Source organism: Notothenia rossii, assembly GCF_949606895.1.
Source record: "Notothenia rossii genome assembly, chromosome: 5".
NCBI classification, from domain to species: Eukaryota; Metazoa; Chordata; class Actinopteri; order Perciformes; family Nototheniidae; genus Notothenia; species Notothenia rossii.
The window spans coordinates 82,836,302-82,850,553 of record NC_136903.1 but is presented as its reverse complement, the minus strand read 5'-3'; the positions used below and the strand labels follow the sequence as shown (position 1 = coordinate 82,850,553).

Below are 14,252 nucleotides of genomic sequence, written 5' to 3'. Positions count from 1 at the left end.
ACATGCTTTAGAGATTATTCGGTCCTGCTTCATGTTCTCCCATCTCCCTATTCCAACGAAAGTGCCAACACTGTGTGTATACACCAGGCCGAGGCGAGTTTGTATGTCTCATTGCTGCCTGATGGACAGCCATTAACCCTTGGTGAGGAGGTGGAGGAATATTTATGTCCGCCTGTCAGCAGTGACACGACACCCTCTGGGGATGAATAATATCCCATCCCTACACTGACTCCAATTGTTGAGTCCAATTCAGAGCAAAGTGGTATGTGTGTGCCCACTGAGTGTGTGTGTGGTGATACGTGTACAGTAAGTTGTGTGTTGGCACTCGGATACCCTGAGGTGAGCAGCAGGAGACGAGTTGTACATCCCTCACTGACATCTGACAAACCTCCCGCTCACCGCAGAGGTGGGTGTCTCTCCTCCCCGCTCTGCGTCATGCATGAGATCCCACAGCAGAGAGGTAGGTGAGGGCTGCTTTCTGAATTCATCAGTCATTGTAGTAATTGGTAACTGATTCCTACCAATCCTTTCTTTTTACTATTATATTGTACCATTATCAAGAGAAAGCCCCTGAGGACTGATACATTTATCGGGATGCCTTTCCTATTATTATCCGCCTACAGCAATAACCTTAAGAAGCAAAAGCTAGTGCACCGTTGCACTTTCCTCCCCCCTGGGATCATCTCATGCAGGGTGCCCTTACCTCTGATTGGTGGACGTCATGGGGGATAAGGGGAAGAGCTGCACCCATATTTTGAAGGTAAATAATATAAATCTATATACACTTGACTTTTGTCGAACACTAGACAAGTGTTATTTTAGTAAATACACAAATACAATATTATCTATTGATGAAACTAAATGTGATTTTAATTACCAAGTGCATAAGAAATAAAACTACTTCCGGTAACACTTTATGTTAAGGTACACAAATTAACCATCAACTAGTTGTTAATTAACATGCATATTAGCAGTATATTGGCTCTTTATTAGTCATTATAAAACACTTATTAATGCCTTATTCTACATGACCATATTCTACAAGTAATAATCCATTAGTTGAGAGTTTTTCCTCAATAACCCTCTAATTAGTGCTTATTTATTGCAAGTAAGGAAGTTGTTGTACATGAGTTTTGGTCTTAATATGCTCTGCTCAATATGGGCCTAATAAGGCAGTAGTTCCACAAGAATAGTAATTCTCCCATAATAACACTTAACAAATATGATCTATTCTTATATAACAAGACATGAAACTATAAGTGTTAATTAAGTCTAAACAACTCAAAATGACTAATAAAGAGCCTATATTCTGCTAGTTGATGGTTAATTTGTGTACCTTAATATAAAGTGTTACCCTACTTTCATGTAATTGTATTTATTATGCACCATTATATTTGAAAGCACAGTAATACATTTCATGATAATGTATATTTTAAAGGTCTCGGACCCCAATCTTCTCAAACCATTTTACACCTTTGAATCGACATGATATTAAGATTCGATATGCAATGGGTATGTAAATACTGTTTTACAGTTTTAACAGCCTCCCATGTTTGTTTGTTTGTATGTGTTAATGCACTGCTGTGTTTATTTACTCTGTATTCCCCCAAGCTGCACTGGGGAATCCTCTGTGTAACTCCCAGTTGGTTCAAAGCGATTAGTTGGTGGTGGAAAATAATGTGCACAAGAGAAGCAAGTATTACTTTCAAAGCATGCTCGGTCTTACACATTTATGTGTTTACTTACAAAATATAACAAACAGAGCCAAAAAAAAGGACATATTATGGGAGGAGGGAGGTGATCATGTTGGCATGCCACCATTCGGCATGACACACCCCTCATTTTGAAAAGTCTTACGGCCCGTCCACACAGCGGCGTTGGAAGCTTCTTCTTTGAATGGGGTGACGTCACTTTTTGCCGAACTGCATTGTGGGAAGCAGAGCGGAGCTTTCTGGCGTTTCAGGCTGTAAAAGTAAACAAAAATTCTTTCTGTAAAATTTGAGCAATGTTCAACTTTTGAAGCTTCTGAAGCTTTCGGTGGAAGCATCAGCCAATCAAATCATATGCCAGTACAAGCTCTAGCCAATCAAACCGCTGCTTGTGTGTCAGAGGCGGGAGATTCATGTGACTGGTTGTTGGTCGAGCTTCAGACACGCCCGCCGGCAAGCTTTTTCCAAAGCCGCTGTGTGGACGGGCCGTTATGGTTGTAACATTAGTATAGAGTAAGATCATTCAGTTAGATTCACAAATATTTTGAACATAAACGACTCATGTATTTATCATTGCGTGGAGAAATTGTTATTCTTGCATATACATGTGAAATAAATACACATACACAAAATGAAGCTTCACAACATTTCTGTTGCACACCCAAATATATCTTGTTTTAAATAAATGTTATGTTAAAATGTCATCAACACGGCCCTCGTTGACAAAGGGGGACATGTATTCTACATCTGTACTCGTACAAACTTTCAATGACGATTACAACAAGCTATGGTTCTCATGTTGTTGAAATATCATAGAGTGGAATACTGCAGCAATATACAGTATGACTTCCACCACACTTTCTTACTTTATTTTCTTACTTTCTTACCAAAGTATTATGATAAAATGCTAGAATTGAAATAGTAAGGCAGCAGTAGAGGCAGAATGGACTAAATGACCAAACACATCTTCACAGACGTACTCAATTCTCCCAGAGGCAACAAACGGTTGGTCTAAAATTCAAACTGTTTACAGCAGACATTGACTTCCATTAAAAGCAATAAAGCTCACATGCATTCAGGAACATAATGGTCCACGAGTAAAGCACAGATTGCTTCAACACTCAAAATCGTACTCAGTTGATTCCCGCTCACATTTTCCAAAGGAATACCGATGGAGCCACTTATGCAGTGACAACCGCAATCAGAGCTTGTGATGTGCTCTCGGTGTGAGTTTTCCACACTGCAGGAAGCCACTGTAAAAGGTGTTATTTACCTTGATAACAAGTTGGAGCTGGTTTCCAGTGCAATGCGCTTCACAGATAAACCTGGGAACTGCGCTAAGGTTATGTCCTCACACAAAATAATTAGTTACTATCATCTGCACATATTAAAAACAACACAATTTATGGCACAGTTGAACTGCAAGTGGATAATGGTTTAAAATGTGTGTCACTAGGCAACCCTTAAATTCAATGGGAACAAAATAACGTTTTCACGACTCTATAAAGTCAATGTTTCTTCCAAAACGGCTTTCTTTCAATAAAAGGAAGATTAAAAAGTAAGTTTGGGTGAAAATGAGAGGAAATCTAGTAACCAGTCGTGACAGACTGCACGAACCCATTTTAGACTGTTTTTGTTGAATTAGTATTATTTGTGCTGTTCAAATATTTAGATAATTCTTGATAGGAATGCCTGGCAGTCAGTGCATCAGAAGGCAAACGATTAGAATCATTAAACACCACATGCTGTTTTATTTGATCTCACGACTGTCAACACCAACTGGCCCAGGCTGGAACACAGTTGATCCCATTTCATTAGTCATTACACCCTAATCACTTATATTAGTGTCTCAAAAACTCTTTTGAGTTATATGTTGGTTTTTTTTGTTTTTACTTTGCAGACAGATAGTTAAGTCTGAAAGAAATTAAACATCTGGCTGCAAACAGAGAATTCTCCTCACTGGGACTGTGAGAAATGTCTCTTTCTCCCAACCTTCTTGGACTTGACTGTATAAGTGAAGATGTTAAGAACTAGCTTTAAATACCTTTTGAGCGCATCAAATGTGATCTTGGGCTGTACTAATAAATGGCAATTCACCATGTCTCCTAAACCATTGACCTTATGACCCTTTCCCCACAGGCAAAAATACCAGCCTAGCATACTTTGTCCTTTCTAATAATCCTATAAAAGTAACCTATGCTAACTCCAGGTCTGGACAAAATGAAAATGTTTGCAACAAGCGAACAACATGGAGAAAGTGAAAAATAATTTATTTACAAAATGCCAATCCAAATCATCACATAAGCTGTTTCTGCACTTCAGCAAAATAAAGTGACATTGGGCTGAGGTCCAACACACATGACAGCCACCACCTCCACACAAAACCAACAACCTTTCTTGTAAGCCTTGACATCATGACAGCGTGCATACAGCCCTCAACTCAAGACAATGGACAGGAAACGGCAATCATGGCATTTTGAAACCAACAACCAAATATAACGACTTCTGATGAAGATTACATTTACATTTTACTTTTTTCAGGGCAAAAACTTCCATTGTATGTTTAATTAAATATGCATGATTTTGATAAATCCACAGATTGACCGCTAAAGTAATTCTGCATGATGGCTATAAATAAGCCATCATGCTTAAACCTAAACATACAACATAGTGGCAGCAATGTGGAGATACAATTAGTTGGCATGACAACCTAATACTTTCAAATACTCACACCAATATTTGTATAAAATATATTTTCTGTCTGTAGAAATACAATTTGTAGGGTCTAGACATCCCTTGCAGCACCAAACATTTGATTTGAAATTCATTTTGCTTTTACCCAATATCGCGTGTGATTGGAAAACTGCAGTACGCCATATTGCATTTTTCATAACATTTCAATGAATTCTTCAGTCCTATCTAAAATGCTGCCGTCTCTGCGTCAGAAGACAGGAGCAGAATGGTGGATTACGCACAGCCCAAGGCAGCTGTCACGGCCCATGACCCCACTGCTCACTCACAAGGGATGGCACACCTAAAGGCTGTTAAGGCCATGTCCAAGATCCATTTTCTGTTCACATGGTCTCTGCCACATCTCACCTTTCCTCGTTTTTTTCCCTGTTTTCTTCACCCGCCAATGCCTTAGCACAAACCTCATTTTGCTGGGAGCAATGCCATTCCTGCCTAGATTGGTTTCTGTCCTTTGTCCTGGAGAGAAAAATGGATTTGGAGGAACATGAAGTTCTCTTGGCCAGAGCAGACGTTGGAAGACTTTTGACAGGAAACATGTGAGCAATATTGATGCAGAGTTGGGTTCAGATAGTTGGTACCATTTCAGAACATGAGGACGTTGGTCCTTATCTAAAGAAAACCCTTTGGACAATCAACGTTGTTACTTTTCCAAAAAGGTAATAGGGATAACTTGCCCAAAGCCACTCTAGTATATCCTGTGTGTACATAAGCTGGGTTTTAGAGAAAATCATTCCAAAAGCCTGCAAAGTCAATGTATACAAGAACCAACATAAGGTAACATGGACGGTAGACTGAGTTTAGTGATTATTACATCTGTATCTCTCCCAGATGAAGCCTTGTCTCCACCTGGCATCAATCAGGCAGGTATCTAGCAGCAGGTTGCGTTTGGGTTTTTTAATGCCAAGTGAAACTTCAGATGCCGCTGTCTGTCAGGACGTGTCTCCGCCGGTGACATAGCCAATCTTTGACATAATGCTCAGTCTGTCTCGCTGCAGTCCCTAGAAGGGGCTGTCATGCTTCAGCAGGCCAGATAATTATTTCCCTCTTATCCCTCCTAGCCAGGGCCAATCCTAGCCTTCAATAGAAGCCAGGGACCGCACCACTTCCCATCACCTCTCATCGTCTCTTTTTTTCTCCATCCCTCTTCTTCCATCTGTTTCACATCGCCTCACTCTGACTTCAAGACCCTCCTTTCCCTCAGTGTGCGTTTATGTCATTCTCTCTTTCTTGTTCTGTATCCTCTCTAAGAATAGATATGCGGAATAGATCCCCAGTTTGACAGAATTGATGCTCAAAATAGTATACGTAGCATGAAAGATTCCTACATGAACCTTTTTTTTTTTTTTACATGTTTTGCCTTACACATTTAATGCTCCTTACACGTATGACAAAAAGCACATGAAATCTTGCTTTTGCTTTCATCCACGCAGCCTTATCTTTCTGCTGTGGCATGATGCACAATAATAGCAGTGTGATGAATATCAAGTAATTCGATTATTCTCAGAATCTGTTGGCTGTTTCTGAATGCTGTGTTGTGACAGCGCTTACCTTTATCCGTGGTAACACGGTAAAGTATGGCTGTTTTTGCCTAGTTGAGGCTTCATTGTTGACTTTCGTCATCTATATCCTAACACGTATCAAAAATGCTTGTATCAAAAACGTCTGGTGATAATTCAATAGAATCACAATTTCTTGTTTTGTGTGGGGGGAAATGTGTGTTGAGTGCTCGGTATCCAGCTCTCACGTTCCTTTTGGCTTAATCTATATTAAATGGTTGGTGGCTAAGCTTAGTACCTTGTTTTTAGGATGCTACATGACAGGCAGACGCTGTGACATCAAGTCCAAACTAAAGATTTGCGAATACATTGTAAATACACACTGACCATGAAAGGCAATTTACTCCCGTCTCACTTCAAACTAGGACAGAAACACAATAATAGTTGCTCAACAACAGCCTTCCCGTTATTCCAAGATGAGCTTAGAGCCAGCAGGCCTGCCTTGATTTGGAAGCCTTGCATTTCAACCGGTGGCCGTAGGGCCGAGCTCCCAGCAGATCGAAAAACAAATAGACAAGGCCTGCCAGAGCAGGCGGTGACAGTACAGCCTGTCTCCAGCAGATAAGACAGAACAATTGCCCTTAATAGGCCACAGAGAGACACACACCCATCTCCAGCCCTGCCTTTTTCTACTCATATCTGCTTGCTGGTAACAAAGACAACAAGATGCTTTCCCTTTTCTTTCTCTCCTGCGGAGAGATTAGCGGCGCTTAACAGGGGTATGGGCATGAAAATGTGTATTTGTGTGATAATTCAGCAACGCACGCGCAACTCGTGACAAGGAGCCGTGCAGAATGAGAGGAAAACAATGCTTTTTATTCCCCCTTGGGTTAAAACTTGGAGGAGAAAAGTACGTCATGTTGGTTTGCCATTTATCACTCCATGGAAGAAGACTTTCTGAACATGTGATGTTGTTACCAGTCTACATATTCATTTCCTTACAGATTTGATAGTTTTCTGCATACCTTTGTTCACAATAACAACCACACACACATTTTGTGAAACATGTATCCAAGACCAAGGAGTACAATACAGGGCCACGTGAGCATGTCAAATTGCCTGGGCTACATTTCTTACTTGTCCTGAATGCACTTAGTGGGGCGTATAATAGCAGGCAGAAAAGCCTGTTTCCCCTGTGAAGGCCCTTTTTTGACTTTGAAGCAAAAAAAAAGCCTTGGCAGGGTATCGCAATGCCTGCAGCAATGATCCTATTTTGTCAAATTTGAATCATTTCACCGGCAACTAGGTAAAAGGCACCGGCTCATGCCGTAAGACTGCCTGAAAGAACACACAAAGATCCTCTAAAATGAGCGAGCTGGCACATTATACCTGGTGCCTTATGCTGAGCTCTGATGAAAGAAAGGCACCCTGCTGCCAGGTTAGCTCACCTGAAATGAATGCCTTTAAGGAAAGAGGCAGTACTCGCTTCAGTGATAGGAGGGAAAATGCGAGTGTGATTTGGAGATTTTAGTCAGATTGGAGTGTGCAATACCTTAAGGCTGGAGTTCAGAGCTGCGTGGAGCAGAGCAGTGTTACACGTTTGATTGGAGAAGGAATCAAACCAAAGAGATTGACCCTCATTTTGGCCCCAATTCTTTTGTGGCCTTTTAACCCCATAAGGACCAGCTCCTTGCTCAAAAATAAGCAGTATTGTATAAATCATTTGCAAGGAGGGATATGCTTGAACAAAGTACAGTACATATTGCATTTTAGAACTGAATGATCTGTCCTAGCAGGGAACAAGATTGGACAGATGAACAAGATGTATTTACTCACGTTATCTCACTTTAAATGACATTAAGGCGGTTACATGCGCTGTTTTAGCTCTGAATCTGTAATGTTCACTTTTAATAGACAGAAGTTTGTAGAAAATATACATCATGTCTGCTTATTTTCGTTTGTCAGTTTGTGCAGGGAAAATATTGTTCCTTATGCCGTGCTTTTCCTTGTAAACCTTAACCACAGAGAAAAAAAACAGCAAACTTCGAGCAAGGTGCACCTCAGTCCTCACCACATCCATATTTCTATAAACAGCATTTACTTATTTGCCAAGCGACATAAATCATGTGTTATGTATCATTAATATACATGGGTGTCAATAGGAGATGCATGAATGGAAGAAAAATGGTGCTTCCCAATAGAGACAGAGTTGAAAAATGGGCTGCAAATAGGGCCAGCATAGTCTTCTTTTGTGAGGCTGCAGAAAGGCATCTAAATCTCTGCTGCCCCCCAGTGGGCGCCAGGTAGTGCAATGTGTGGGTGTGTGCATGTGCTGTATGTGGATGTTTATAAGAATCTGAGTCAAACCATGTGACAGAGAATGATAAGTCACAAAAAAATCATGTTTGCTGTATAGTAAGCATTAGGTAAATATATTTGTCATTAAGTCTCCCTTATTGTTTTGGCTCAGTGCCTACTATCTAACATAAGGACCAATGTCACAGGTGCACTCGATTGTTATTTCAAGTAATACAACTGCAATCACAGGAAGTCCTTTTTTTCCATGTCTTTATTTAAAACATATTTACGGCTGTTTATAGCAATCAAAGTCTATTGCAGATCAATAAATGGTGGTCAGGCTGAGAGACACACAGTACACGCTCACAGCCTAGGGTTATTTTCTCTTATTCAGATTCAGATACTCATCTCTGTTACTTAGTACATATTCATAGTGGCAGTGGCGGTGTCCACATTGTCCCCATGCTGTGAGCCAGGGCAGTGGGGCAACACACACTCACACATGTGCCCTAAGGCAGAAGAGAATACACACAAACACACAATCACACGCTGTGAACTTCAGATCACACACCTAACAGGCTGTCAGAAGAGCTGTTTGATACTCGGCTGAGGTTTGAGAAGCAACGAGCCGATATCATTTATTTTCCCTCTGCCTCCTACAGTCTCCTCTCTGTTTACTCTTCACCTGCTTGCCATTGAGTTGACTAGATCACCATTATTGTGACTTTCTTTAAAAAGTGATAATCGTTATTTTATGTATTCCACTTTCATCTGAAGTTAGTGTGTGCGTTTGTAAGTACATCTGGATGCGCACTTCGGAGCTACGATCCCACACATGCATGCCTGCTGGGTTTGCCACTCAACACATGCACTGAATGTGTGAAGGGAAGCAGATTGCCATCAGTAGCGTGGTATCAGTCCATAATAAATGAACAACATGCATACCTTGAGGCTTCACTTGTCCTATACGCGGGATAGCCACTGTACGTTAAAGTGGCATAAAGAGGAGTTTTCTTGTCACGCAGAGTGCTGCACATCCTGAGAAAACTGTTGTGTAATATCATCTTTGAAGTGTTCTGCGTGGTAAGAAATTAACAATGCTAATGTCACAAGGGTTATTCCGATTGGGCCTGTAACTTTAATAATTCACTCAAAAAGCGAGGGCCCCATTTACACGGGAACGCAATCGCAAACAAATGCAGACGAACCGAATTTGATATCAAAAAGGTCTTCCGTTCACACGGATACGGCTCGAGAAACGTGTCTCTTCACACGAGACCGCTCGACCCGCTGGAGACGCTGTAGTACATATGCCGGGCCTGTACTTCCGCCACAAAATACACCAAAAGCAGCGAAGAAGACCCCCAAGCATGGTTGCCATGAGCCGCTTTCACACCAAGTACTTTGCCGTACTTAGTGCCGGCACTTAGTGCCCCGGCACTTATAACCCCAGGGCACTAAGTACCAATCGCATTCCCATCGGAGTACTTTTCCCTGAGGGAAGATTACGCAAATGAGCCGCTGACGTCACTTCTTCTTTTTCTGCTTTGGGTTTACTGGCAGGCCGCAAACAACTTCACGGCGTATACTGCCACCCGGAGTCCCTGGCTGGAATTCCCCGGAGTTAGGGACTGGCTTCAGTAGAAGCTGAAGCCTTCTGAGTAAATCGCCGACACCTCCTCATCTCCACCGCTCCCATGTTTTCTTTTGTGTTGCCATAAGTTAGTCTCTCTCCGTTGGTGCGCGGGGCTAATGCTAATAATGCTGATGCCAGCAAATACAATGGCGGCTTCAAAAAACTTTTGTTTTACGCGGCGTGGTTTGCAATTCACCCAGCCAATAGAATTCGTACCACCTCTCTAGCAGGCACTAAAAATGGGGGTAAAAGTTCCCGGCACTAAGTAATCATTTTGGTGTGAACGCGACGTCAGGGGTACTAACGGAACTAAATGGGAAAAGTACGGGATAAAAGTACTCCGGTGTGAACGCGCCTATGGTTGCCTTGTTGCCCTTCTGTTTATTCTCCGTGGTGGATTTAGCAACATGTAGTTCATTTAGTTCTCCATGTCCACTTGTTGCTGATGGTTGTGGTAGAAGAGCTGTAGATTTTGCTCTAACATCTGTAGCATGGTCAGTAGCAGGAGCAGTAGCTACTGACCATGCTAGAGCAGTGAGCAGCAGAGGTGGGGAAAGACGGGGCTATGGCTTCATCGTTATCACGAAAATGATTGTATAGGACGTACACACGGAGCCGTTTGCCCCCCCAGAGCGTTCGGTCCGCAGATCTATCCACCTTGGGACCCGTTATCGTTGGTGGGGTCCGTTTCCGCGGTTCCGTTACGTCCTCGTGTGAACGAACGGGCTATACGAAAGAGAAAAGTAACGGATACAACCCGTTTTGTTCCCGTGTAAACAGCACCTAAAGCTGCTCTGATTTGTTATCTAATTGATTGGTTTATTAACTATTTTGTTAATCAAATAATAGTTAAAATACCTGCAAAATGTCCTAAATCAGTTTGTAGCCTCTTAAATAATGAAGATTTTAAGGTTTTTATCATAATGAAGTGAATATATTTTGGTTAGAGACTGGCAAAACAAGACATTGGAAACATTTCAAAGACCTAACGATATATCTATTTATCTAGACAAATGATCAGGTATTTCCCCTGTTCGATGAAGCTAAATGCCTTGAAGGTCCCAGGGTTTAAATACAATAGACACAGTTAAGCACTCCCAAATAATAACTCTGATATTATCAAGAAACAATACAACAATAAGACCCTTCAAACCTTATTGTTTCCAAGGGGTTTAGTTATGAGTCTTATAGAAATACCCATGATTGCTGCAACACAAGCAGAAAATGTATTATAATTATTTTTAAATGACTCCCTTTGTCTCTCCCAAGTGGTCGTAATCTAATGATGAAAATACAATGATGTGTCCTGCTATAGAAAACAATGACTGCTATTCTTTGCATGCACACTATGCATTATTACATATACAATATAATATTACATATTCTTTAGAACGCCTCATCGTGTATAATTAAATGAGAAATCTGAATCATTGTTTTGTCCTTTTTGTTTAGCCTTTGAACAAGCGAGTCGTGTTTCTTTGCCGTCACCGTCTTAAGTTTAGTTGCCTTTTCCCCTTGTTTTTGTTTGTCCCGTTCACATCCCTGCATGATACTCTTAATCAGCATGAGACAGTTCTCTCTGTTGACCTAACAGCTTGCTCAGAGTCTTAATGCCGCTGCCTACCTCTGTGCTTGTTTTGGAGCTCTCACGGTCGTGTGTCATTCTCTGCTGTTTATAAGGAGATGCTCATTTGGATAGCACCAAGAGGACAGTGCTGTGGCCGTCGCACTGATAGCTATCCAAGTCCTTGATCTCCTCTCCCTATAAACATCATTACCACACACTGAAAACAGACACATTCACAACACACACACACACACACACACACACACACACACACACACAAACACACACACACACACACACACACACACACACACACACACACACACACACACACACACACACACACACAAGCTGCTCATCCAAATCGGCGCTGACAGATTAGCAGTGATTATAAACAAACATGGAGGATTAATCCTGTGTGCTCTCAGTCTACTTTTCCACTGAGCTAGCCAGGGTAATTACCAAGTGCTAGATTGTTAGTGTAATCACACACATGCACACACACACACACACACACACACACACACACACACACACACACACACACACACACACACACACACACACACACACACACACACACACACACACACACGCACAGACTCTTTGCTACTTAGTGGTCGCAGTTGAGTAAGAAGGTTGAAGATATCTATTGCAAAGAAACTGCAGCTGAAGTGAATATAGTGCAGACAGTGAGATTGTGAAGCACTACTTGCTAGCATGTTTGAAACACAAAAGTCTAGAATCCTGGAAGAAAAATGACCACTTCATAGTTATTGGATTCAATATTAATCTATATGTTGACTCTTTGATCTGCTGGTCACTGTGTGTGTATTCAACTGTACTCTTTTCAGAGCCAATCAGATTTTTAACCGCACAATTGGCTAAATGTGTAGCATCTCTTTTCTGTCATGTCACCGACTCCCATTGAAATATTGCCTTTTTTATTTGGCCCCAGTGTTGTGAAGCCTTGGGTGCATAGCTTCAGGTTGCATGACCTAATACTGATTCTGGTACTAATACTGATACATAAAGCTGCTCTACTAAATGTCTGGGGACATTTTAATCATGAAACAACTAGTTTAGCACTGATGTTTGTTTTGTTCCAGTGGACGAGGGTCATTGTGGGAACCTTCGATCAATGGTTGACGGATGTTTGATTTTGGACAAACCTTCTTAACCTATCATATATGTTGGCCGTCTGCTAATGGCCACATTTTGCTCAATACTGCATTGCACATGCTGTGTCTCCTCCACTGGATTTAATTATTTATTCATTCTCTTATTTTCCAGGTTGAGGCCATCCTGGTCAACATCTTTGGAGGGATTGTCAACTGTGCAATCATCGCCAATGGCATCACCAAAGCCTGTCGAGAGCTGGAGCTCAAGGTGCCGCTGGTGGTCAGGCTGGAAGGTAGGAATGATAAAACACACACAAAGAAATGTAGGTTTAGCCTGTCTGACCCTCTTAGTAAGCAAGCCCCCACTGACACTCACACAATGCGCATCATCCCTTCAGAAACATGGGCCATTGATTTCTATCTTGCCTGGAATGAAAGAGTCTTGACCTTAATGAGGATTGGATGATGCTGGATAATGACACTGGCCTGTGAGGGATAGTGCAGATGTTTTTGAAGTGGGGTTGTGAGAAGTACTTCTCCATAGTCAGTGTATTACCTACTGTAGACAAAGGTCGACATGACCCCCAATTTTGAAAAATAGACAGAGTAAAAAAAACAGACTATCAGCACGGGAGAGAAGCAATGTGCTGCTGTGGAAAGGGGCTGTCAGCAAAACGTATTTCTGCCATTTTAAAGAAATGCCCACCAAAATAAATCTATATCAGTAATAATGAACGCAATATTAAGAATATTTTCATTGTCTACTTTGCTCTGCGATAGCCCTTTGGGATTTTAGCCTGTGCAGACCATTTACCGTACATGCACAACAACCTACATATCACTACAGAAAAGGGAAAACCACTAAAAGCGTAATAGGGCCCCTTTCATCGGTTAGTTTGTTTGTGATATTTTGTGACTTTGGGTTGTTCAGATAACCAAAGTCACACAATCACAAAAAACGAACCACTCAGGCAGCAGTAAACCAGAAACACATGTGTTTTGCTCTGTACAGTTTTGGCTTTGTTCAATGGAGTGTGATGGCTTGTCAAGAGACAAATGATGTTCATCATCATCATCATAACCCCGTCACCGTAAAGCTAGGTACCTTTGTGACCGCTAGCCCTATAGCCACACCTTCTATGGAATAAAACATACAAAAAACTGATAATGAGCCTAGTTACATCGCATCTTAAATGTATTTCCATTTGACGTGATAAATGTATATATCATCACCTTATAGTGGAATTTATAAATAACCCAAGTGCAGCAGGATTTGAATCACCTCTTCCCCACCTTGTTTGAAACGTTGGAGCATTGTATTGTATTCTGCTGTACTCTCTGGAGCCGATCCATCTTCATTGTGGCCCAGCGTCCTCGTAAGAACAGCATTGCATTTCTCACACGTGTCACTTTTTGCCGCACCCGTCATTAGCGCCAGCCAGAATAACAATGGAGACGGCACTGATTGGCTCACCTTTCACCTGCGTATGGTAATGAAACCTGTTCAGTCCTCTGTGTGTGTCGGTGTGTGTGTGTGTGTGTCGGTGTGTGTGTTTTTGTGTGGGATGGCAGCGGTGACTCCTGTAGGCGTGGGGCCAGTTGGTGGTTAGCTTAATTGTCAAGATCCTGCTGAGTGGTGTGTCCATAGCAGAGAGTAGGGGAGTGTGGGTGTGT

The 14,252-nt window shown here is 41.7% G+C and overlaps 1 protein-coding gene across 1 annotated transcript in view; it reads left to right on the top strand.

Annotated features, from left to right (window-relative positions):
• The window catches only part of suclg2 (succinate-CoA ligase GDP-forming subunit beta), a 100,773-nt gene that overhangs the window by 77,670 nt on the left and 8,851 nt on the right, over positions 1 to 14,252 (top strand). Inside the window, exon 10 of the mRNA XM_079681629.1 lies at positions 12,751 to 12,871. Coding sequence (XP_079537755.1) covers positions 12,751 to 12,871 — 121 coding nt within the window. The remainder of the gene's footprint in view (positions 1 to 12,750; positions 12,872 to 14,252) is intronic.